We start from the raw sequence: 25,231 nt of genomic DNA on the forward strand, positions 1-25,231 counted from the left end.
GCGGAAGGCGGGCAGAAGGGCGGGAGCTGGAGCAGTTCCGGCTCCGAGGGGGCGGGGCGGGCGAGGGCGGGGAGGGAGGGGGCGGCACCGCCGGTCGGCTCCAGTTGCCTCCGGAGGGAAGAAGCAGAGGACGCCGGGTGCGCAGGTAAGCAGCCGCCGGGCGGGCTGCGGGCGAGGGGCGGCCTCTGACAAGGGCTAGGGGCTCGGGGCGCCGGCGGGCCGTGGGGCCTTCCGGACGGGGACGCGACGCCGCGCAGCGGGCTGGGCCGAGAGGGGCGGCAGGCTGCAGGGGCCCCGCGCCGGTGTTAAGAGGGGTCTGGGGGCTTGTTAAGACCGACCTGGCTCTCCCGGCCCCCCCCTCAGACCTCGGCGCCCCAGAAACGCACGCTTGGGGCTCCGCCGTCTCCGCGGGGAGGACTGGAGCCCTTCTTGAACATCCCCGCCCGCCCCCAAGCATTGACCGGTGCCCATTGTCAGCAAGTTCTTCAGCCCCCGCCTCGTTCAGGTATTGTTTCCGAGGCTTCCTCTTCGTTGCCGTTCGCCTGGCGGTTTGCAGAGCGCTTCTCGCATACGCTCGCTTAATCCTGGGTGTGTCATACCAACGATCAGGAAACTTGGGTTTTCGAAGCATCTGTGGGCAAAACTGCATTCCTTGAGAAATGTTGAAGGCTCCTGATCCCGCGGGAACCTGGGTGAAGAACTTGGGCTGTTCTGGTCGTCTGCGCAATCGTATTTCTGCCTTTTGGGAGGCAACTCCTGCAGAGGCGGAGCCGGCTCTTAAGTTAGTCAACCTCGAAAGGCCTGGGTGCCGGTGTTCGATGGCCCAGAAGCCAAATGTCCTGGGTTAGAATCCTGGCACTGACACCTATTAGCCCAGCCACTTTGAGCCGGCCACTGCCCTCCCCGAGTCCACGTTGCCTCCTTTGCCCAGTGTCAGTGGATTAAAATCTTATGTGCATGGATTTATTAGGAAGATTAAATGATATGAGTAGGGCACGAACCTGAACAGAGTCCTGAAACATACAGCTGTTTAATCCCAGTGAATTAAGACGAGCAGTTTAAGGAGTGAAATATTTACTGTCTCAGCAACTTTCATGAATGCCTTGGAAATACTGCCCAAAATGTTGGTAGATGGAGAAACATCTGATTCCGCTTTCCACAACCACCTTTTCGTTTTAGAATCAGGGTGCTCTGTATGCAGTTGCTTGGATTGTTGATTCCCCTAATTCCTTGTAGACTTACCCCAAGTATTCTCAGTAACTTAGATTCCCTTGCTCTTCACTCAAAAATTTTGTTAAGGTCTGTTAAATGAACGTCACCACAGTTGATGATGTGAACAGTATCAAGAATCAGGCAGAACCTTCAAGGAGTTTATGTTCTAAAGTGGAAGGTCATTGGGCATGGTGGTGCCTGCTTGTGGTCCCAGCTACTCTGGAGGCTGAGGCGGAAGAATCGCTTGAGCCAAGGAGTTTGAGGCTGCAGAATTGCATTCAGGCTATCCATAGACTGCCTGCAATTTCAAATATCAGAAAGGATCTTACGAGCTACGATTATGCCACTGCACTCCAGCCTGAACCACAGAGCAAGACCCTGTCTCTTTAAAAAATAATAATAAAGTGGAAGTTTGTTCATTTATTCAGTAAATGTTTATTGATTGCATTCTGTGTGCCAAGCACTGTTCTAGGTGCTGGGGATACAGCAGTGAACAGATAAGTCTCTTCCTTCCCGGAACTTACGTTTTATTGAAGGGAGGAGAAACATGCAATCAATGAGTGAATAATATGCTTTGTGGTGATAAGGGCTGTTGGAAAAACAAAAGCATTGTAAAGGGGATGGAGATGGGGAAGAGAGAAGGGACTTGCCATTTTTATATGAGATGGTAAGAGACATTCTCTTATTTAATAAGATTACATTTTAGCAGAAACTTGGAGAAAGCTGGGAAGTGAGGCACACGTATACCTGGAAGAGTTGTTTTCCACGCAAGGGGAACAGCAAGTGCAACGTGCTGTCACAGGAGAATGCTTGATGAGTTTAGGGAACATCAGGAGTGAGTGAAGGAAAAAGTAGAAGCTGGGCAGTTGGGGGCTGGGGGCGCAGAGGAAGCACATCATGTAGGGCCTCCTGGGCCTTTGATAAGAACTTTGGAGCCGGGCACTGTGGCTCACTCCTATAATCCCAGCACTTTGGGAGTCCAAGGCGGGCAGATCACTTGAGGTCAGGGGTTCAAGACTAGCCTGGCCAACATGGTGAGACCCTGTCTCTACCAAAAATATATTAAAAAGTAGTCAGGTGTGGTGGCATGCACCTGTAATCCCAGCTACTTGGGAGGCTGAGGCAGGAGAATCGCTTGAACCCAGGAGGCGGAGGTTGCAGTGAGCGGAGATTATGCCACTTCACTCCAGCCCTCCAGCCTGAGCAACAGAGTGAGACTCTGTCTTTAAAAAAAAAAAAAAAAAAGAACTTTGGCCTTTACTCTGGGTGAGGTGGATTTAGGAGAGAAGTGACGTAATATGGCCTCAGTTTCTATGGGATCATGCTAACTGCTATGTTAAGAATAGTCTGGTGTGGAAGTGGGAGGACCAGAGTGAAAACAACAAAACCAGTTAGAAGGATATCGTAGTAGTAATCCAAGGAAAAGATGACAGTGGTTTGGACCAAAATGGTAGCAGTGAAGATGATTAGTTAGAAGCTGTTGGATTCTGGATATATTTTGAAGATAAAACATGTTTGCAAATAATAATTCTAATATTTGCCATAAAAGGAATATAAGCAAGGTGGTGTGAAAAGTCAAAGGTGGGATCTTATCCGGCAATAAATTAGAATAGGCTTTGGAAGGTTTGAAATAGACTTCTGACAAATAGATACGATTTGAACTTCTTTCAGCAGCTATTAAATAAGTGGTTTCTTTTTCAATATACAGTTGCATTCAGGCTATCCATACAGTGCCTGCAATTTCAAATATCAGAAAGAAAAATTAAAACGAAGGTTTTGCGATAACAAATATGCTCTCTTCAGAGTATTGTGTGTAGCCTTGTAAACTTTATGCTTTCTAGGAGAAATTCAGTATAAATATCCAGGTTTAGGACCTGTCATCATGATGTCTTTGGCTACAGTAGGGAACAAACTCATCCCAATTCACAGTGCCGTTTTTGTGTTTTGTGAAAGACAAAGTACTTGTCACAAAATGTTAACACCTTGCATTACTTCAGGAAGATGAAAATAATTAGTGGTGAAGCGTCCCTCTAATCCCAGCGCTTTGGAAGGCCAGTGCCGGGAGGATCACCTGAGACCAGGAGTTTGAAACCAGCCTTGGTGCCAGAGCAAGACCCTATTTCAAAAAATAAAAATAAATTTTAAAAAGAAGAAAATGATTACCCAATCGAATATTGTCAACTTATTAAGAATTATATAAAAGTTTGAAGTGACAGGTGAGGGGCTGTATGCCAGAGGCTAGATGGGTCATGGCAAAATAATTGTCCTTCAGAGAAATCTGTTAACATGGGAAATGAAAGAAAAGCCAAGGAGATGTATTTGACCTTTTTTTATGACTTGCACCTGAGGTAACAGGACTCTGCTGTCAGGGCTCCATGCCTTATGGCTCTTGGAGGAAGAGCAACACAGCAGCAGCCAATCCCCTACATAATGTAAAGAGCACGTAACTTGGAGGCACATGGCTTGAGCTTCAGGGCAAGGCTTTCATCTTGAAAGATAGTGTTAAATACTTTTAATAGAATAGATGATATTTCTTCAGCTGTTTGCCCAGCACAGTTCTAAGCACTTGCCATGAATTCACTCATTTAGTTCTCTCTATACACTTAAAGGTAGATGCTATTTTAGCATCAGTTTAAAGAGGAGGAATGTGTAACTGAGAAAGATTAAAACATCTTTTTCTAAGTCACAGAGTAAATTAAGTGGCCGAGCTAAAATTCTAGCCCCAGTCAGTCTGCTTGAGAGCCTGTTAACCATCACACCTTACTGGCCCCTTCTTGTTCCTATTGAGAAGATTTTCCAGGTTGTAGTGTATGGTACAGATAAAGGTAATCATGATTAAGATACTGTATCCTGCCCTCAGCTGACTGTTACAATGTCAACCGAAAGGTCAGACTTTGAAGGTGAAAATTTGCAGTCTCTGTAAAGCTCTTGAAATCTTTCTGGGACTGTTCTTTTGTCAGGCTAGGTATATATGACTGTCTTTACCCATTTTTTTGTCATCAAGGTCAAAGCTCTTTGATGCTCTGAACTCGTAATGAAACAAAATAGTCTAATAAATTAGGAAGTAAAGAATCAACGATTTAGTAATCAGTGTCATAATAACCAGTTTTATGAATCCTCCAAAAACACAAACACCCGAACACCACCCAAAAATTATGCCAACAGTTGGAGAAAGAGCTGGTTCCTAAATAATTTGTGTATGATGTTTTCAGGAATCATTTATGGAAACTTTACATCAGGTGATACAATCTACCAGAATAAATAATAGCAAGTATAAAGTATTCCAATTTTTGTCTCTTTGCTAGAAAGAGCATATTGCTCAGGATCTGGTAGAGATCCTGAAGTTTAAATGGAAAGCAGTGAGGTTTTCTACTTCATGTCTCTGTAGATATTGATTTATGTTTGTTAGAATGTACTTTAAATATAGTGCCAAGTAATACTTATTTCCTAGAGGATTATATAGAAATAAGAAACTGTCATACCTGGATTTTTGTTTTTTTTGTTTAACATTCCATTTTTGAGTGTTTTTTCCTAGAGTCTCATTTACAGTTTCTGGTTTCAAAGGAAAGGTTTACAGGATTGTATTGCTACACTTTTTTTTTTTTTTTTTTTTTTGAGACAGAGTCTCACTTTGTCACTCAGACTAGAGTGCATGGTGCGATAGCTCATTGTAGCCTCAACCTCCCAGGTTCACCCGATCCTCTTCCTCAGCCCCTAAGTAGCTGGGACTACAGGCTTGTGCCACTATGCCTGGCTAATTTTTGTGTTTTTTGGTAGAGACAGGGTTTCACCATGTCGCCCGTGCTGGTCTCGAACTCCTGGCCTCAAGCAATCAACCTACCTTAGCCTCCCAAAATGCTGGTATTACAGGCATGAGCCATAGCACCCAGTCAGTGTTGCTGTTTACAGTTTGTAAAAACTCAAATTAACCCTGTGTATTTCCCTCTTATTCCTGAGTTCCCTCCTTAATCAACAAAAGCACTGCTGTGGTTTGGAAATGGTTTGGCCCCACCAAGCCTCATGTTGAAATTTTATCCCCAGTGTTAGAGGTGAATCCTGGTGGGAGGTGTTTGGATCGTGGGGGTGGATCCCTCATGAATGGGTCGGTGCCCTTCTGAGTGAATGAGCTCTCACTCTTAGTTCCCCTGAGAATTGGTCTTTGAAAAGAACCTCCTCTCTCTTTCTATCTCTCTCTGTATATGTCTGCCTCCCTCTTCCCTACTCCCTTTTTCTCTCCCACTTCCCCTCCCTCCCTCCCTCCTTCACCACGTGATCTGCATATCCCGGCTCCCCCTCTGTCATGAGTGGCAGCATCTAAGGCAGAAAATTGGTACTGAGAGTGGGGTGTTGATATAAAGAGACCTGAAAATGCGGAAGCAGCTTTAGAACTGGGTAATGGACAGAGGTTGAAAGAGCTTGAAGGGCTCAGAAAACAGGAAGATGAAAGAATGTTTGGAACTTATTAGAGATTGGTTAAATGGTTGTGACCAAAATGCTGATAGAAATATAGACAGTAAAGGCCATGCTGAGGAGAGCTCAGAGGGAAATGAGGATCTTATTGAGAACTGGAGCTAACGGGACCCTTGTTACACTGTAGCAAAGAACTTGGCTGCATTGCTTCCATGCCCTAGGGCTTTATGGAAGGCCCAACTTGAGTGATGACCTAGAGTATCTGGTAGAAGAAATGTCTAAGCAGCAAAGGGTTCAAGAAGTGGTGTGGCTTCTTTTAACAGCTTAGGATCAAATATGGGAGGAAAGGAATGATCTAAAGTTGGAATTTAAAAGGAAAGTAGAGCATAAAAATATGGAAAAATTGCAGCCTGGCCTTGTGTTAAAGAAGGAAAGAGCACTTTCAGGAGAAGAATCCAGTTAGTTCAGATAAAAGGGAGCCAGATGCTAATAGCCAAGACAATGGAGAAAAGGCCCTCAAGGCATTTCAGAAATCTCCTAGGCCGTCCCTCTCATCGCAAGTCCAGAAGCCTAGAAGACAAGAATGGTTTCCACAGTCAAAGCTGTGGGCGCAACTGTCCTTTGCCACCTTGGAATGCAGCTCCCTGCATCCTGGTTGCTCCAGCTCCAGCTGTTTCAAAGGGCTCCAGGTACTCAGCTCAGGCTGCAAGCTGTATGCCTTTGCAGCTTCTATGTGTTGTTAGGACTTCAGGGCACAGAATGCAAAAGTGGCAGAGGCTTGGCAGCTTCCACCTAGATTTTAGAGGATGTATCAGAAGGCCTAGGTGTCACAGAAAGACTCTGCTAGGATGTTGCCAAGCAGAAATGTGGTGTTGGAGCCCCGATGGAGAGTCTCCACTGGGGTATTGACTAGTAGAGTTGTGGGAACAGGGATGCCATGGGGACCACAGAATTGCACAGCCACTGGCAGTGTGCACCCTCATCCTGGAAAAGCCTCAGGCATTTGACTCCAATTCATGAGAGCAGCCACATGAGCTGCACCCAGCAGAGCCATGGAGATGAGACTGCCCAAAGCCTTGGGAGCCCACCCCTCACACTGCTGTGCCCAGGATGCAGGACATGCTCAAAGGAGATTTCGGAACTTTAATGTCTGCCCTGATGGGTTTCAGATTCTCATAGGGCCTCTTACCCTTTTCTCTAGGCCAATTTCTCCCTTTGGAAAACAGCATTTATCCAATGACTGTTCCGTCATTGTATCTTGGAAGTAAATAACCTGGTTTTTTACTTCACAAGCTTATAGCTATAAGGAACTTGCCTTGAGTCTCAGATGAGACTTTGGACTTTTGAGTTGGTGCTAGAACAAGTTAAGAGTTGGGGCCTGTTGGGAGGGAATGGTTGTATTTTGAATATGAGAAGAACATCAGATTTGAGAAGCGAGGAGTGGAAGGCTATGGTTTGGATATGGTTTGTTTCGCCCCACCAAGTCTGTTGGGAAAATTTGATCCCCACTGTTGGAGATGGGGCCTGGTGAGAGGTGTTGGGGCAGGGTTGGGGCAGGGTGGGGTGGGGGTGTCAGTTTGAGGTGGGAGAGGTGTGGATCTCTCACAAATGACTCTGTGTCTTTCTCCCAGGAACGAGTGGGTTTTCTCTCTCAGTTTCTGACAGAACTGGTTGTTGAAAAGAGCCTGGGTGTCCTGCTCTATCTACCTACCTACCTACCTACCTACCTGTGTATCTCCTCCACCTCCACCCTTTCTCACTGTGTGATCTTCACACACTGGTTCCCCTTCCACCATGAGTGGAAACAGCTGGAGGCCATTGCAAATGCTGGCACTGTGCTTCGTGTACAGCCTGTGGAACCATGAGCCAAATAAACCTCTTTTGTTTATAAATTACTCAGCCTCAAGTATTTCTTTATAGCAATACAGAGAGACTAAGATAAGCACAATTCTGTTGTCTAGATTTATAATTACTAGAATATATATATGTTTGTGTCATTACTGAAAATGGGGTGCAGAATAATTTTATAAACTAGTGTATAAATGGGAAAATAGGCCGGGCGCGGTGGCTCACGCCTGTAATCCCAACACTTTGGGAGGCTGAGGTGGGCGGATTATGAGGTCAGGCGATCGAGACTATCCTGGCTAACACAGTGAAACCCCGTCTCTACTAAAAATACAAAAAAATTAGCCGGGCCTGGTGGCGGGCGCCTGTAGTCCCAGCTACTCAGGAGGCTGAGGCAGGAGAATGGCCTGAACCCAGGAGGCAGAGCTTGTAGTGAGCTGAGATTGCGCCACTGCACTCCAGCCTGGGCGAAAGAGCAAGACTCCATCTCAAAAAAAATAAAAATAAAAATAAAGATGGGAAAATAGCCATTCTTACTTGAATTACAAATACTTTATATTTGTGATACTACACATGATTCTGAATTAAAATTTGTTATTTAAAATATATATGTCTGTAAGCTATTGAAAACAGATTAAATGTTATGTGTTACAGAAAGCAGAGGTTAAATTGGGTTTTAGCTTTGCCTAAATTCTAAATGTTGCTGATAATAATTAATAAACTTTATTCATCTTTACTTTCAAAACAGTTGTTGGAAATGCAGATAAATTCAGAGCTCTTGTTTTATTTGCAACTGATGCTACCAGTTATTTTAAGTGTCTGAATAATAGCCTGATTTCTCTAAGAAAAGGATTTCTGCTTCCTACACCCTATACTTTCCAAAGGATCGCAATTTTTAAATTGTTTTTTCTTATTGAAAACAATCATTTTCTTTTCACCATAGGAAAATTCGAATGTTAAAAAATTAAAACTATCAATAATATTTTGTGTTTGTTTGTTTTGTTTTTTTGGGGGACAGAGTCTCATTCTGTCACCCAGGCTGGAATGCAGTGGCACGATCTCAGCTCACTGCAGCCTCTGCCTCCCGGGTTCAAGAGATTATCCCGCCTCAACATCCCCAGTAGCTGGGATTATAATGGCCAGCTAATTTTTTCTATTTTTAGTAGAGATGGGGTTTTGCCATGTTGGCCAGACTGGTCTCGAACTCCTGACCTCGAGTGATCCACCTGCCTCAGCCTCCCAAAGTGTTGGGATTACAGGCGTGGGCCACCACACCCAGCCAAAACTATCAACAATTAATTTTTGACAGAGCAATAGCATAACTGAAGTGGAAAGAGTTGCAAAAACTTAGAGAAAGCCTGACTCAGCCCTAACCTTGTATCCTTTTACCAGCTCCTGCCTCTGCTTTTTAACTTTATACTGCCAGACACAGTGCCTGAAATTTTCATCTTCTTGAATTAATTCCTTGGGTTAGGGCTATACTTGTCAAACTTATTTTTCATGGAAATAGTCCTCACTCAGATGTACCTTTTAGAGGCAAAGGAAACCCTAGACGCGTAGGGGTGTAACCTAAAGAGGATATGACTTGAGATAGCCAAACATTTGTGTACTTTTTCATTAACATTCTAGGCAGTTTTGTAATATTTCCTGATATTGATATAGTAAGAGCAATGTGTATGTTCCAAGAATATCTGCCATGTTTGTCCTGAGTCTTTGTATACTACTTGTCACAGAGCCAAGTATCACACTTGAGAAGCAGAGAGTTAGAATTTTCTCTGTGTTTTATTCATTCAGAAAATATTCAACGAAGTCCTCCTTTATGCCAGACACTGTGCTAGTGATATGTATATCACAGGCTCCCATCTTCATGGATCTGTGGTAGTACAGACACAAAAGTTATTTGCCGTGAGGCTTAAGTACAGCAGTACCAAAACAGAGATACTGTTCAGGAAGATACAGTGATTGACCATCTTGAGATCAGATACAGAATCCTGAAATAGGTTTGTCTGAGCTGAATTTTAGAGGTCTAAATGTCTTCAAAGTAGCGTTAAAATAATTTTTTTCAAGTTAAAAACATGGATGCCATAAAACATATGGTGAGCATGTGTCAGATGCATTTAATTCATTAACGAAGGAAACAGCAAGACGGTAAACGTTGGTTCAGAGTGGTATAGGAGAGACTAAAGTCAATGAAAGAGAAACCAATAAAATAGGCTTGCAAAGTTAGCTCAAAACTGATTATTGGAACTTCCCCTTAAGGCCAAGATAGACTAACAAGGACCTTCTCACCTTAGTTTAAAAAAAAAAAAGAAAAGAAAAAGTGGGCAAAATATATGAAACAATGTTTTCAAGACTTTTGAGCATCAGGTAATGGGCAGTAATCCCTGAGAAGCATGATACAAATATGGTGAGCCTGTTGCCCCAGTGTATTGCCTAAAGCCAGTCATAGCACTGGAAAGAAAAAACCAGGTAAAGCCTGATGGTCTCCCTGAATTGAGGACATAGAGCTAGAAACCCAAGAAGGCCAAGGCAGCTAGGACAGAGAGTCCTAGGAAGTAAATAGCTTCACAGAAAGCAAGGACTGTGAAGATATACAAAGGGTCTCCCTCCAGCCTGCAGCTGAATACTGATTCACGGCTGTGAGTTCACTGCCCTAGGCTGGGGAAAGAACTACCAAAAAGAATTAGAGGAGGGGCCAGGTGCGGTGGCTCACGCCTGTAATCCCAACACTTTGGGAGACTGAGGTGGGTGGATCACTTGAGATCAAGAGTTCGAAACCAACCTGACTAACATGGTGAAACCCTGTCTCTACTAAAAATACAAAAGTTAGCCAGGCACGGTGGTGGCTGCTTGTAATCCAGCTACTCAGGAGGCTGAGGCAGGAGAATCGCATGAACCCAGGAGGCCAAGATTGCAGTGAGCTGAGATAGTGCCACTGCACTCCAGCCTGGGTGACAGAGCAAGACTCTGTCTCAAAAAAAAAAAAGAAAAAAGAGAGGAGGATACTCAGCTTGGGACTTTCTGAAGCAGAGGCGATATGAAAATTATAAATCTCCTCATTTCTTTGGAGCCTAAATTGCTGGATCTTCCTCTTTATTGGATAATATCAAATCATTTTCCAAAGTGTTGTGCCAGTTTACACTCCCACTCAGTGTCTAAATGTTCTCTGTTCTGCGTCCTCAATAATACTTGATTTAGAAAATTTTTCATGCGTAGACTCAAAAAGGAAAATGTTTTACCAATCTGCAAGATGTTAAATGTTACCTCATTTTTTTTTTTTTTTTTTTTGAGACAGAGTCTCACTCTGTCGCCCAGGCTGGAGTGCACTGGCTGGATCTCAGCTCACTGCAAGCTCCGCCTCCCGGGTTTATGCCATTCTCCTGCCTCAGCCTCCCGAGTAGCTGGGACTACAGGCGCCTGCCACCTCGCCCGGCTAGTTTTTTGTATTTTTTAGTAGAGGCGGGGTTTCACTGTGTTAGCCAGGATGGTCTCGATCTCCTGACGTCGTGATCTGCCCGTCTAGGCCTCTCAAAGTGCTGGGACTACAGGCTTGAGCCACCACGCCCGGCATGTTACCTCATTTTAATTATTTCTATGATTTCTAACTGTGAGTGTATTTTCATGTGTTTAGTAATCGTTTCTGTTCTTCCATTAAAAAAAATAATTAGAGGAAACAATTTTCTGAGCTAAAGCAGGACCAGGGATAATTCTCATATCACACAGAATAGAAACCCTCGTGATTCATAGGGCACTGGGTAGAGTACTCAGAAAGGTTTTGCCTCTGTAATGGGACAAAATTAACTAGAGATTAAATACAGATCTTGTTTAAAAGCAAGACCCAGAAGGATCAAGCTGTTTCCAGATAACTACCTCCCAAGACAATGCTCAATAATATTTATTACTTTTTAAACTTTTTCTCACCATGTGTCTAGCCAAATGAATTCAATAATATTTAAAATAATATAAAAACATTCAGCACCAAATTCACAATGTCTGGCATCCAGTCAGAAATGACCAGGCATGCAGAGCAGCAGAATATAACCTATAATTGAGAAGAAAAATCTGTCCGTTGAGACTAACCCAGAAATAATACTTGAAATTAGTAGGCAGAGGGCCGGGCGCGGTGGCTCAAGCCTGTAATCCCAGCACTTTGGGAGGCCGAGACGGGTGGATCACGAGGTCAGGAGATCGAGACCATCCTGGCTAACCCGGTGAAACCCTGTCCTTACTTAAAAAAAAAACCAAAAAAAACCTAGCCGGGCATGGTGGCGGGCGCCTGTAGTCCCAGCTACTCGGGAGGCTGAGGCAGGAGAATGGCATAAACCCGGGAGGCGGAGCTTGCAGTGAGCTGAGATCCAGCCAGTGCACTCCAGCCTGGGCGACAGAGCGAGACTCCACCTCAAAAAAAAAAAAAAGAAATTAGTAGGCAGAACATTACAACACTTATTACAGCTGTATTTTATATGTTAAAAAAAAAACTAGAAAAAAGATTGAGCAAATTAAGCAAAGACATGGAAAATGTGTTTAAAAGATTAAAAGACACAAATAGAATAGATACTGAAGAAAAGATTAACAAACTTGAAGACATATCAATAAATCAAAATGAAACAGAGAGTGAAAAAAATACAGCAGTGAGGAATGGGACACCTTCACTTGGACTAATATACATAAAATTAGAGTCCCCAAAGAGGGTAGGAACACATAAATGTTTGAAGAAATAATGGCTAGAAATTTTCCAAATTTGTTGAAAACTATAAACCTATAGATTCCAGAATCTCAATGAAACCTAAGGAAAAGAAGCATGAAAAAACTACACCAAGAGGAACAAAGATAACAATGACATCAAATGTCTCATGGGAAGCAAGACAAGCAAGGTGATAGTTGAGAAACATCTGTTTCATTTTTTTATTTTAGAGACACAGGCTCTTACTATTTTGCCCAGGCTGGTCATGAACTGAGCTGAAGCAGTTCTTCCACCTTAGACTCCCCAATAGCTGGGCCTGCAGGTACATGCTACTGCACCCAAGAAACGTATTTAAAGACTTGAAAGAAAAAAAAAAAAAAACTGCCAACCTAGGATTCTCTACCCAGCAAAAATATCTTTCAGAAATGAAGGTGAAAGGGAGACTAGTTCAGACATAGGAAAGATGAAAGGATTCATCAACAGCAGACCTGCACTACAGGAAACGTTGAAAGAAGTTATTCAGGCAGAAGGAAAATGATACAGATAATACATGTAGATATAGATCAGTACAAATGAAGGAGCACAAAAAATGGTAATTATATAGTTACATATAAAATACTACTTATTACCTAAATCTCTGAAAAATAATTGACTGTTTAAAGCAAGAATATTATTATGAAGTTTATCATTTATGTAGAAGTAAAATATGTGACAATAGCAAATGCTACATAGTAGTAGTGTCTTGTAAAGTTCATATACATGCAATAGTATAGTATTAATTGGAGGCACATTATGATAAAGATGTATACTATAAGCTTTAAAGCAACCACCAAAAACATGCAACAAAAAATATAATAAGAACCAAAGGATATAAAATAGAATCCTAAAAAGTGGTTAATTCAAAAGCAAAGAGGAAAATAAGGAAAAGGGAATAAAGTACAGATGGGACTAAAAACAAATAGCAAGATAGCAAATTCACACTCAACTATATCAATAATCACAGTAATCAAATTAAATGTAAGTGGTCTAAACACCCTTAGTCCATTTTCAGTTGCTTATAACAGAATACCTGAAAGTTGATAATTTATAAAGAAATTTATTTCTTATAGTAATGGAGGCTAAGAAATCCAAGGTAGAGGGGCCACATCTAGAGAGGGCCTTCTTGCTGGTGCAGACTCTGCAGAGTCCTGAGGTGGCACAGGGCATCACATGGTGAGGGGGCTGAATGTGCTGGCTCACATCTTTTCCCCCTCTTCTTGCAGTGCCATTAGTTCTACTTGCATGGTAACCCATTGAACTGTTAATCCGTAAATGGATTAATCCACTCTTTGGGAAGAGCACTCATGACCCAGTCACCTCTTAAGGCTTCAGTTTTTGGTGCTGCCACGTTGCATTGGAAATTAAATTTCAACATGAGTTTTGGAGGGGACAAATATTCATACCATAGCACACCCCAATTAAAAGATAGAGGTTGCCAGATGGATAAAAAAGCAGAACCATACTACATACTGCCAATAATAAACCTATATTAAATAAAAAGATATTTGTATTTCCGTTCCCAAGACCTTAAAACAGCCTATTATATCAAAATCAAATTCCTCTCTCTAGGTGTCAGCACGCTGTCAAATTGAGCCATCCCTGCATATCCTTGTACTTTAGCCCGACTAGTTCCTGCCACACCCTGTGCTGACCCTTGCTTATGTTTTGTTCCCTACACAGAATTTTTCACAATTCTCAAGACCTTTTTGCTTATTTATAACTCTTTATTCGTGCTCATGCCAGACCAGTTTTGACTGACCTGTCCCCTTAGTCAAGCCCCATCATAACCATTGTCATAGGTTATAGAATGTCAAAACTCTTAGAACAGTGAAGAATTTTCTGCCCATTTACCTTATTTTGTAGATGAGAACTCTCTGAGACCAATGAGATTATGTGGCCAACTCAGGTTCATACAAGTTTAGTGATAGTGTAGCAGGACCAAGACGTATCATTGTTTTCTGTAATTATCTGCCACTCACAATTAAGTATGTTTGGGGAGAATAGTTATGATGTGTGTGTATGGCATTAATATTTGTGCAAATATTTTATGTGCCTGTCTTCTTTCCCAAATTAGACTGTGAGCTACCAGTAGACATCTTTTATTAGTATTCTAGTGCTTTAAAAAATGCTGGGTATGTAGGTACAGAGTGGATTATGATATTTGATTAATAAACCTAGAATCTGAGTAGACAAGATTATAAAACATAGGATGATGATTCATTAGTTTTTACTATTTGAAACGATGATAGATTCCTTTATGTACAGTAGTTAGGATTCAATTATATCTCAATTTCCAAATTTTGCTACTCATATAAAGTTTGATTCAGTGCCTTTACATCCGCTGAGATTTTTCAGCCTTAGTATAAACTCTGCTTATTATATTATCTGCAAGTTTTCACAGAGGTCTAGACCTGTGCTATCTGATAGAGTGGCCACTAGCTATTTAAGTTTAAATGAACCAAAATTAAATAAATTTTTAAATTCAATTTCTCCATCCCAGTAGCCAAACTTCAGATGGCTATTAGCTGCTGTATTGGAGGACAACAATAAAGAACATTTCCATCATCACAGAAAGTTCTGTTCATCTAGAATTTCTTATATGATGATAAATTGTTTTGTGTACAAAAAGGGAAAGCAAAGATTTTTACAGGATTCACATTGATGAGTCAACCATTCTGGTAACCTGATGGCAATTCTAAAGTGTCAGTAGTAATTCCAGTGGTTGTTCCTTCACTGAAATGGGCCTGTATTTTCTCATCCTCAATGGTACAGGCTTCTAGTCAGGTACACAGATAATCCATTGAGCAGAAAATATATATTCCATCTTTACCTTCTGTTTAAGTGTGTATTTATATGTCTTAAATATTTTAATTGTGGTAGAATATTTATATAAATGCTTATAATAAGGTATCTGCTCAAAATATTTTTATCTTCTGGGGTACATAATCCAAAGTGTGGAAGCTGCTTCTCAAGTGTCTGTCAACATAGCAACCTAGCTGCTCACTGCTCTTCCTCTGTAACTCCTGTCATCACAGTTAGCTGTCGTCACCAGCTAACTGACTTCATGGTTTTTGTCTCTTTTCAAACTCCTTGAGAGAGAATCTGATTAGCTAGACCACCATCCGGAAGTAGTTGGGCAAAGCTCTTGACTTAAGACATAAATAAACCCCTTGCCAACCTTGAGATGGTGCCTTTAATTGAAATACCCATCCCCAGTACATTTTGCTATGATGATGCTGGAATTAAAATACAAAGCATGAAACCCATGATTCAGAAACCTTTCCAGAGAAGGCAATGGGCTTGGCAAGTATTCTAGACCTCCTTTTAAGAGAAGCATGTACTGCCTAGCACCTTATGTTGCCCATCAAATGTGTTCACTGAAAATAAATTATGGCCAAGCACAGTGACTCACACCTGTAGTCCCAGCATTTTGGGAGACCAAGGTAGGAGGATTGCTGGATCCCAGGAGTTCAAGACTAGCCTGGGTAAACATAGGAAGACCCTGTCTCTCCAAAATATAGAATTACCCGGGCCTGATGGCACCCACCCGTAGTCCCAACTACTTGGGAGGCTGAGGTGGGAGAATCATTTGAGCCCAAGACTGTGCCACTGCACTATGGCCTAGGCGACAGCAAGATCCTGTCTCGTAAATAGATAACTCTCCAAAAAAAGGAAGAACAGAAAAAGAAGTAATTTGAATGTTTTTATATATGTTAAAGATTGAGGAAGGTATCATAAGCTGAGGAATTCGGATGTCCTCTAGAAGTTAGAATAGGTAAGGAGTTTTCTTCCTGAAGCCTCTAGAAGGAATACAGACCTGCTGAAATCTTGCTTTTAGACTTCTCATCTCCAGAACTGTAAGAGAGTAAGTGTGTGCTATTTTAAGCCACTAATTTGGTAATTTATTATAGAAGCAAAAGGAAACTAATTGATATCCAGATTCTACAAAGCTTTTATTAAGCACTTTCTACATGACAGGCACAAAAATAGTCATCATCATCATCATCTGAGCTCCATTTTCTAAATCTTTTTACCCTCATAGGGCTGTTGTAGAGCTAAATCAATCACTGCCTTTCATCATGGGTAGACTCCTAAATCCAGTAGAATGCTTTCTGTTGCCAGTAAGATAATAGGAATTTGTTGGCTCCAATAACTGAGAAGTGCAAAGGCTGGGAAACCAGAGTGGACTCTGGCCGCATTTCTCTGTGAATCTCTTGGCTCTGTTTTTTTCCGTTGTCAGCATCGTGCTTGGGCTAGTGGCCCCATCTCAACGTGGCTGCCTGGAACAGCTTGGGCTGTGTGCTGTGACTGAACTATTCTGATTAAAGTGACCAGGAAGGCCGGGCGTGGTGGCTCATGCCTGTAATCCCAGCACTTTGGGAGGCTGAGGCAGGCAGATTGCTTGAGGCCAGGAGTTCAAGACAAGCCTGGCCAACATGGTGAAACCTTGTCTCGACTGAAAATACAAAAATTAGCCAGGCCTGTGATCCCAGCTACTCGGGAGGCTGAGGCAGGAGAATGTCTTGAACCCAGGAGGCAGAGGTTGCGGTGAGCCGAGATCACGTCACTGCACTCCAGCCTGGGCAACAGAGCGAGACTCTGTCTCAGAAAAATAAAGTGACCAAGAGGAATTTCAGGTATTAATTAGTTTGGAAGAGCCTGTATCTGGGGATTGGAGTCAATCTCAGCCAAATTGCTTGGTTACTTTACTTAGTACGGGAAGGGGGCATTATGGTTGCCCTTGGAAAATATGGGTGGTCGTAGGCAGGGAAAAGGATATTGGTAAATAATCAAGAACCTGTTTCAACCAACAAAAAACAAGTTGTAATCATACCTTAAAATAATGGCTAAAAATGTTATTTATGTAATGCTCCATTACTTTAATTTGTATGTGTCATCAAAAGTTCTAAATTGTATGTTACTCAAAGACATTTCAGGGAAGGTGTCTTAAAAGTTCAGTCTTAGGAAGGGTGTCTTCCTCCTTTTTTGCAGCTCGGTGCTGATTATTACAACTGTTTGGTGACCTACTTCACCGACCTGTGAGGATTTCTTCCCTTTAAGTACTGGATTCTTGATCTTTCTGCATCATCAAAGTCCTAATTGCAATGAATTAGACTCTTGCTTAAAAAAAAAAGCTTTATAAATGTAAAACTTTCTCATATAAACATCTTTTTATGTAATGATCGTTATTTCTGACATCTCTAATTGAAGTTCTTGATAACTGAAGCAAAATTAAGATGTTTGATACTCATGGTGTCAAGAGATTTATAGTAGTCAGTCATTTCTAAATCTTCAAAACTAGTAAAAAAGAAAGGGCTCATTTTGTATATATAAAACCAAATATAATCTTAAGCAGTATACTGATTATTTTTGGAATAAGGTAAAATTTGGAAAACTAAATTTTTTTTCCTATATAATAAGTCAATTTGAGCTTTCAGTTACCCGACAGATTGCTCCAGCAATAATTGGTAATTTTATAATTAACTTCTGTTTGTAGCGAGTGACTAATTCTGTAAAATGCTATGAGAGACAAGATAAAGTCTTTAAAACATATTAATTGAAATAGCATTGGAGGAATACATTATACATTTGCTATGTAATTTTTTGAAATAGCTTTACGTATGTTATAAGTTGCCTTCAGCAAGTAGTTTTGACTTTTGTAGTGTGGAAATGACATTCAGCTGTAGGAACTCTAGCTTCTTAAGATTTTGCTGATAATTTAGAGCAGTGGCTGCACAGCAAAATCACTCAGGAGCTCTGAAAAAAATAACTCATCTTCCAGAGATTTTTGATTTTGATTTTGTTTTTCTGCAGTGAGGAAAATGTATCTATAATTTTATAAGCTCTTAAAAGTAATTCTACTGACTAGCTTAAAGAATTTTGAATATCACTATCTTGAAGGATTTTGAATATTACACAAATAGGGCATAACTTGGAATAGCGATGGACTGTGTAATGTACCAGATCAGTGGTTTAAATAAATGCCCAAAAAATTGTCCATATTGTCAGAAAAAAATTGAGACTTCTTCTAAAAAAGCATTTAAGGGTCAGGCGTGGTGGCTCGAGCCTGTAGTCTCAACTGCTCAGGTGGCTGAGGTAGTAGGATGGCTTGAGCTCAGGAGTTCTAGGTTATGGTACACAATGATCACACACTGCACTCCAGCCTGGGCAACATGGTTAGACCTTGTCTCTTAAAATACAGTGAGTTTATTACCGTTTATTACCAGTCTAATCTAACTCCAGTGTGGTTAGGGGGTGGGACTAGACCTTGACCACAGTGTTCAAGTAGATAGGAAATGAAGGTTGATTGAATACGTGAGTGAATGAAGAGTTATGCTTCATTCACGACGACATATGCTTAATCCGTATCAGAGAAGTGAAACTTTACTTTTAAAACCTGCCAAGCAAAAAGAAAGCACAATCGCTCACCATAGTTTGTTCTATAAAGCCTTGTTTACATTCCAAAGCACTTTCACATTAATTAACTTTTCTCATTCACACATTTCAAATTTTAACAATACATTTAGCCAGGAAGATCTCTTTTAACCCCAGTCACAGAAAAGCTAAAACCACATAGCAGCCTGGCAGTAATATTGGATCCAGTTAACATGAAAAATTAGAAATAATATTTTTCAAAATATAACATTTGGGTCACTTCAAATTAGTGGTGAAAAGGTGGGTTATTCAGTAAGTGGTGTTGGGACAGTTAGCTATCCATCTGGAAAATAAAGTTATGCAAAATAAATTCCAGATGGATGAAAGAGTTAAATTCAGATACAACGAGAATTTAGGGGATTTTTAAAATGTGATCATGGGATGGGGAAGGCCTAGAGCAGAACCCCAATCTAGAAGTCATAAAAGGAACTACTGAGTGGTAGTATACTGTGGTAGGTAAAGACTTGCCGTCTGATTTCATGCAGTTTAGATTTATTTCCATTTCTGCTTATTGCAGCTCTATGATCTTAGAACTAAAAATATCCTATAAACATCTAAAAAGATGTTTACTCAAGGAAATAATATTACAACAATGAGCTATCATTCTTCACCTCTTAAATTGGCAAAAATTTAAAAGAATTGGAAAGAGGTGAAAAAGTACAGTCCCTCATATTCTGTCAGTGAAGTATAAGTCATACTGTATTTTTTTGAAGGGCAAATTGGCAGTATATATTAAAAGTTAAAATAGGTCAGGCGCAGTGGCCTGTAATCCCAGCACTTTGGGAGGCCGAGGCGGGCGGAGCACAAGGTCAGGAGTTCGAGACCATCCTACCTAACACGGTGAAACCCCGTCTCTACTGAAAATACAAAAAAATTAGCCAGGCATGGTGGCGGGCACCTATAGTCCCAGCTACTCAGGAGGCTGAGGCAGGAGAATGGCGTGAACCCGGAAGGCGGAGCTTGCAGTGAGCCGTGATCGCACCGCTGCACTCCAGCCTGGGCAACAGGGCGAGACTCCATCTCAAAAAAAAAAAAAAAAAAAGTTAAAATAAGTATGTCCTTTAACTCAGCAATTTCAGTTCTAAATATCTGTCCTAGAGAAAAATTATACATTTTAAAATATGTACTAGGATTGTTACTGAGGCATTATTCAAAATAGCTAAAAATATATATATATATTCTAAATGCTTATCAATATGGAAATTGACCTGTTGGGGGTAAGTGGAGAAGGGAGATTCTTTTTTTGAAAATCTATAGGTGTCTGTGATTTTGCTGTGAAAAAACACTAGAAATGTTTTTAGATAGTATTTTTCCTAAAAATTGTTAGCTAGTGTTTTGTACTAAGTAGCAATTGTAAGGCATGGCTACTTTTAATCAAATGTAGTATTTTGAATGTCTTTCTATAAACAAATTTTATAACTGCTTTTTTTCACAGAATGGAAACAGACTGTAATCCCATGGAGCTAAGCAGTATGTCAGGATTTGAAGAAGGTTCAGAACTTAATGGTTTTGAAGGAACTGACATGAAAGACATGAGGCTAGAAGCTGAAGCAGTTGTAAATGATGTTCTCTTTGCCGTTAATAACATGTTTGTCTCGAAAAGCCTGCGGTGTGCAGATGATGTGGCCTATATCAATGTGGAAACAAAGGAAAGAAACAGATATTGCTTAGAGCTCACTGAAGCAGGGCTCAAGGTAACTCACTTCTCTTTTTAGAAAAAAAAAATATGTCTTCACCACTTTATCAAAAAGAGAGGTATTGGGGAGGGGAAGAGTGTTAAATGAGAACTGAATATTCAGTAGCTTCTAAATTTTTTTAAGAAAAACTTTTTACCTAGAATTTTTATTAATTTTAAAGGCTTTTGATCGATACAGGGAAACCGAATTTTTTTGAAAAACATTTGATTTGCAGGGTGTGACTTTGTTTTAATCATGACCCCCAAAACTAATTTATTTCTCATCTATAGCTGAATGTGTTCACCAAAATTATATATACATTCTCTGCATTGAATGGGTTTTGCAGTTATTGTGTTGAAAAGATCTTCGTCAACCCCTTGGAAATGTCTCTTCTGTTAAAATAACATACTTGACAACACTGTTTTCCAACTCTTAGATCAGAAATAAATCAGAGCAGAACATTCCACCCCCAGATTTCCAAGAGTGTCCCATTAACCCTTTATTATGAGTATCTCTTTATTATGAGAGCTCTTCTAGGCAGATTAACCTTTCCATTCTTTAAACCAAAATCATGAGTTTAGAATAGTAGAAAACATCACCTGAGAGCAACTTTTAATTAAAAAAGAAAAAACTATAGGACAGGCCTGTGGACTCTTGCCTGTAATCCTAGCACTTAGGGAGGCCAAGCTGGTAGGATCATTTTAGGCCGGGAGTTCGAGACCAGCCTGGGTAACATAGCAAGACCCTGTTTCTACAATATATATTTTGTTAATTAGCCCAACATGGCAGCACTTTCCTGTAATCCAGCTACTTGGGAGGCTTAGGAGGGGGACCATGTGTCTGAAGTTGCAGTGAGCTAGAATTGGGCCACTGTACTCCAGCCTGGGTACACACACCCTGTTTAAAAAAAAAAAAAAAAAAACTGTTATAAAAACCTTTGAGCTACTGAACAACGGGATAGACATTAGAAAATCTAAAATCTAGTTTTAACCTTACTAATCAATGAATCTTCAGTCTTAACAAATGTCATACATTTCTGTGTTTCTATATTTGTTCAAAGTAATTGTACATTATCATAAGGTGGTGAGCTAGGCCTACCTAAGCAAGTAAGAATGTCACATGATATTATCTTAAGTACATAAACATCTCTTTACTTCACTGGATTCAGTTTGCTGAAGATGAGTCGTGTATACTGTATATTCCTTGATGGAGCAAATTGCAAGGCCAGCATCTGTACTACCCTCAATTTCCTCACAGCTGCCAGAAAGATAGCTGCTTAACTTTAAGCATAGTACCTGAATTAACTAATTTTTGTGCACTTCTTTTCACATCCTTAAATTTGTACTAAAAGCTCAGAGTGTTTAGAGGCGAACCCTAAATCAGAAGTAGAGATAAATGACAGAATTAGTAAGCTAATTCTGTCTTGTGTTGGTTAATTCTAAGTTGGCGCTGGGGAGATACAAGGAGTTCTGATCAGAGAGTCAGCAGTCTTAAATGTGAATTTAAATGATCTTAGGTGAATCTGTCTACCCCTGAGAGTTCCTACTTCTTAATCTATAACTTGGAGATTTACAAAAACTTAAAATGATTTGGGGAATGATTATATGATGGTGTGATACAGAAAAATCTGAACCATTTGTAAAACCTGACATGTAGTAGGTGCTCAAGTATTTGTTTTTCAGTCTGATTCAGTTAACATTTATTGAGCAACTATCCTGTGTCAGCAATTGAAAATCAAACCATGAATAAGACATGATCCCTGTCCACCAGGAAGATCACAGTCTAACAGTGATAAGAGGAAGAAGGCAAACTGAACTGTACTCCACTGTAGAGAGTACAGTAATCGAGCATGGATCTGAAGAGGTGTGATTCATTTTCCTTAGGCGTCTGCCTCTGCTTTTCATTAAAAAAAAAAAAAAAAAAAAAAAACTCAGCTTCTATTTCTAACATAAACTTTCACCTTCTATGGCTTAAGTAGATGTCATAAAAATTTAGGATTTATATAGGGAATGTACAAACTTAAGTCAGCAAAAACTAAATTAATTTTGCCCTATATTGTGATGGTGAACCATGATATACCTTATAATCTTGTCAGAAAGAAAAGTTGTAGCTGTGGTCACAGGAAAAAAAAAAAAATCACCTCTCAGCCTTTTGACTTAGATCAGTTGGAGTATCTCTTCTTATCAGTTTAATATCTGTTATATCCTCTATGCAAGGACAATATATTAAATGGATTTTTGGAGCAGGGAGATAGAATAGGCTTTTGCTCCATTCACTTCACTCATCGACCTGGTATTGCAATACTTCCAGAAATAGTGTACCCCTACCAAGAAAAAAGAAAACACAGTAACATTCCCTTTTATCTCACAGAGTTGAGCATTTATTCCCTGTCAGATAAGAAATATATTAGGTGAAAGTGGCCTTTCAGATTACTAATAATAAAGCTAAGCAGTTATTAAAATGAATAATTAAATTATTAAACCAATTAATAAAACAGTTATTAAAATTAACAACTAATTATTAAAACTAAATTGTTAGGAATAATTTCTATAATTCTATTTATAAAAGGAGTAAAAAATGATAAAAATATGAACCAATGATATATTACCTATTACAAAAATATGAACTAACATATTACCTATTACAGTACTTAATATAGTGGACCCTCAGTATATGTGGAATTAAATAGGGTAAATAATAGATGCATGTTTTAGAATATGAAAATGGTTTTTGTGTAGCTTTTCAAATTCTGCATTTCCTTGAGATTCTAAGTAAAACCTTTTAAATTTTAAAGAAAATTCTATAGGGAGCATTTTAGTGGTGGTGTTTCTGTGTTACACATTGTAAGTTGCTGAAGTATTAAAGGTTGTTTTTAAAATGTGCATACTCTGACATTGATTGAGAAATAGTGTCACTCAATAATTATCCATGTATCTGGTGGTCTAGTGGCTAGGAAAAAAAAATAATTTTTTTTTTTGAAAGGATAGTTACTCACGTAAACACTTGGATTTTGTTTTCTGTACCAGCATGAAAACTAATGAATTCACTGTTGCATTTCTCTTGTAGGTGGTAGGCTATGCTTTTGACCAGGTGGATGATCATTTACAGACTCCCTACCACGAAACAGTCTACTCACTGTTGGATACACTCAGCCCCGCCTACCGGGAAGCCTTTGGAAACGCACTCCTTCAAAGACTGGAAGCTTTGAAAAGGGATGGACAGTCATGACTACACTTTTTCCTTTCAGAGGGGCTGGTGCTGGTACAGAATGTTGATATAAAGCTTGAAATTCTTGCATATGGTCATAGAAAATGCATCTTTGGTTTTGTGTTTTTATCACTTGCTTTCAACTTAGGCTTTTGGCTCAGAAGATTATTGAATAATGATTTGTCTTAGTTTCTGTTTCAGTAAGGGAATTCTGAGGCCGTTGCTATGATACCATCATTAAGACATTCACATGTCTTCATATAATATCTCTTCATTTCAAATCCTAATCAGTATTTCATACTCTTATTACAGGGCTTTGATGCTGCTAGCACTGTCTTTTACATAGGAAATTCTAGATTTGCACAGTAATAGAGGAATTAGAATTACCTAACTATACACTTTGATTCAACCTGCTAAATCAGGGGTTCACTACTAGCTTGGAGAAACTTTGTAGTAATTAATTGCTACTAGCCTTATTGGAAACAAATTATCAACTAGTTTCCCCTGCACAAATTTTGAAATTCACTGCTTCACTTAATCTATTTATATTAGAAATAATGGATTAATAAAGATTATTTAATTATATATTACTGAACTAGTATTAAATGAAAAACAGGGACTGAAATAGTTCTGTATTCCGTGTTTGCAACAGCCAGCCAACTAAGCAGAGGATAAACCGTTAGCAATGAATGTAATAATTACTCATTTCCAAGATATCTAAGCACATAAGCAAATACAGGAACAGACTTCATTCTTTTTCTTAACAAAAAGCATCTTCAGTGTGTGATTTAAAAGAAAGAAGATTCTGGTTTCCTAGAAAACAATATTTTGGCCTGTGTTGATTCTTATTCTGAATGTGTGTTTACATAATGTACAGTATATATTCAGAAAGTATTTTTGCTTCAACATTTACTTTCTATGATGTAGTGCTTTGGTATTCCCACAGCACCCCACCTTCCCCAACAGATGTACAGTGTTCTGTCTCCATGCAAAATCTACAATGTAATATGAGTGCATTGTATGGGTTTGAAACCAAAGGATGAATGAAGCATTCAGAGACTTAATATTTGAAAAAGGGATACTCAGTATTTTATATTTTATTACAGGTACTGATATTTATAAATTTAATAAACTGTACCATGCTGCCGCATGTTTTCAAGTACATGTTGAACAATAAGGATTGGGGAGTTGTTTTTTAATGGTCACCTAAAGCAGCTGCTGTAGAAATGTTGAACTAAAATTTTGCATCTGGTCACACCTTCATGCATTTGTCATTTGCAGATATTTTTCCATCATTATTAAAAAATAGGAACTTTTAGGCTCTGAAGATCATGTGGACCAGAGCAAATTAAAGTTCAGTTTGTGTCACAATTCATTGCCAGACTTCTTTGGAATGCTTTGTTTGATGATGTATATTCATTCTCAGCTTTATTTTCAGATGCTTAACTGGGCAATGAAGTCTAACTTCAGGTTGAACTTTCTCATGCTTAATCTCAGGCTAAATGTAAATGATATTTGTAAAGTTTGAATAAAATTCAGTTTACTCATTTTGAGTTAGTATGAAGAAAAGTGATTGTATGTTTAAGAATTGAAATTGTTCATTTTGTGATAAATGATTAATTCCAAGAGCTTGTTTCCATTTTTTAATTCTGCATTGTTACATTTGGATTTGAAGTGACTGAAGTGAGCTTTCTGTTATTACTATGAAAGAGAAATGAGGAAC

At 39.7% G+C, this 25,231-nt stretch overlaps 1 protein-coding gene and 1 non-coding gene across 4 annotated transcripts; both read left to right on the forward strand.

The window, feature by feature from the left end:
* The first annotated feature begins 53 nt into the window (after window positions 1–53).
* GSKIP (GSK3B interacting protein) lies at window positions 54–25,134 on the forward strand. Of its 3 annotated transcripts, XM_065549341.1 has the most exons (4): window positions 54–145; window positions 17,183–17,250; window positions 20,061–20,319; window positions 23,368–25,134. In XM_065549341.1, exons 3-4 carry the CDS (start codon window positions 20,062–20,064, stop codon window positions 23,527–23,529), a joined length of 420 nt encoding a protein of 139 aa, XP_065405413.1. In that variant the 5' UTR covers window positions 54–145; window positions 17,183–17,250; window position 20,061; the 3' UTR covers window positions 23,530–25,134. The 3 variants fall into 3 exon arrangements, with proteins under 3 accessions (XP_065405413.1, XP_045252875.1, XP_065405414.1); XM_045396940.2 differs by lacking the exon at window positions 17,183–17,250; XM_065549342.2 differs by lacking the exons at window positions 54–145; window positions 17,183–17,250 and adding an exon at window positions 16,437–16,827.
* On the forward strand, window positions 22,437–22,627 carry LOC123574917 (U2 spliceosomal RNA). The gene has a single exon (XR_006700100.1). It is a non-coding gene; the product is annotated as a U2 spliceosomal RNA (small nuclear RNA).
* Window positions 25,135–25,231: the final 97 nt, after the last annotated feature.

The sequence above is a fragment of the Macaca fascicularis genome, chromosome 7 (genome assembly GCF_037993035.2).
Source record: "Macaca fascicularis isolate 582-1 chromosome 7, T2T-MFA8v1.1".
NCBI lineage: Eukaryota > Metazoa > Chordata > Mammalia > Primates > Cercopithecidae > Macaca > Macaca fascicularis.

What these genes read in the sequence shown, in the direction of transcription:
- GSKIP (XM_065549341.1), top strand. Translation starts at nt 20,062, where the DNA reads ATGGAAACAGACTGTAATCCCATGGAGCTAAGCAGTATGTCAGGATTT. An exon ending in TCACTGAAGCAGGGCTCAAG is followed by an intron (nt 20,320 to 23,367) that starts GTAACTCACTTC and finishes TTTCTCTTGTAG; the next exon opens with GTGGTAGGCTATGCTTTTGA.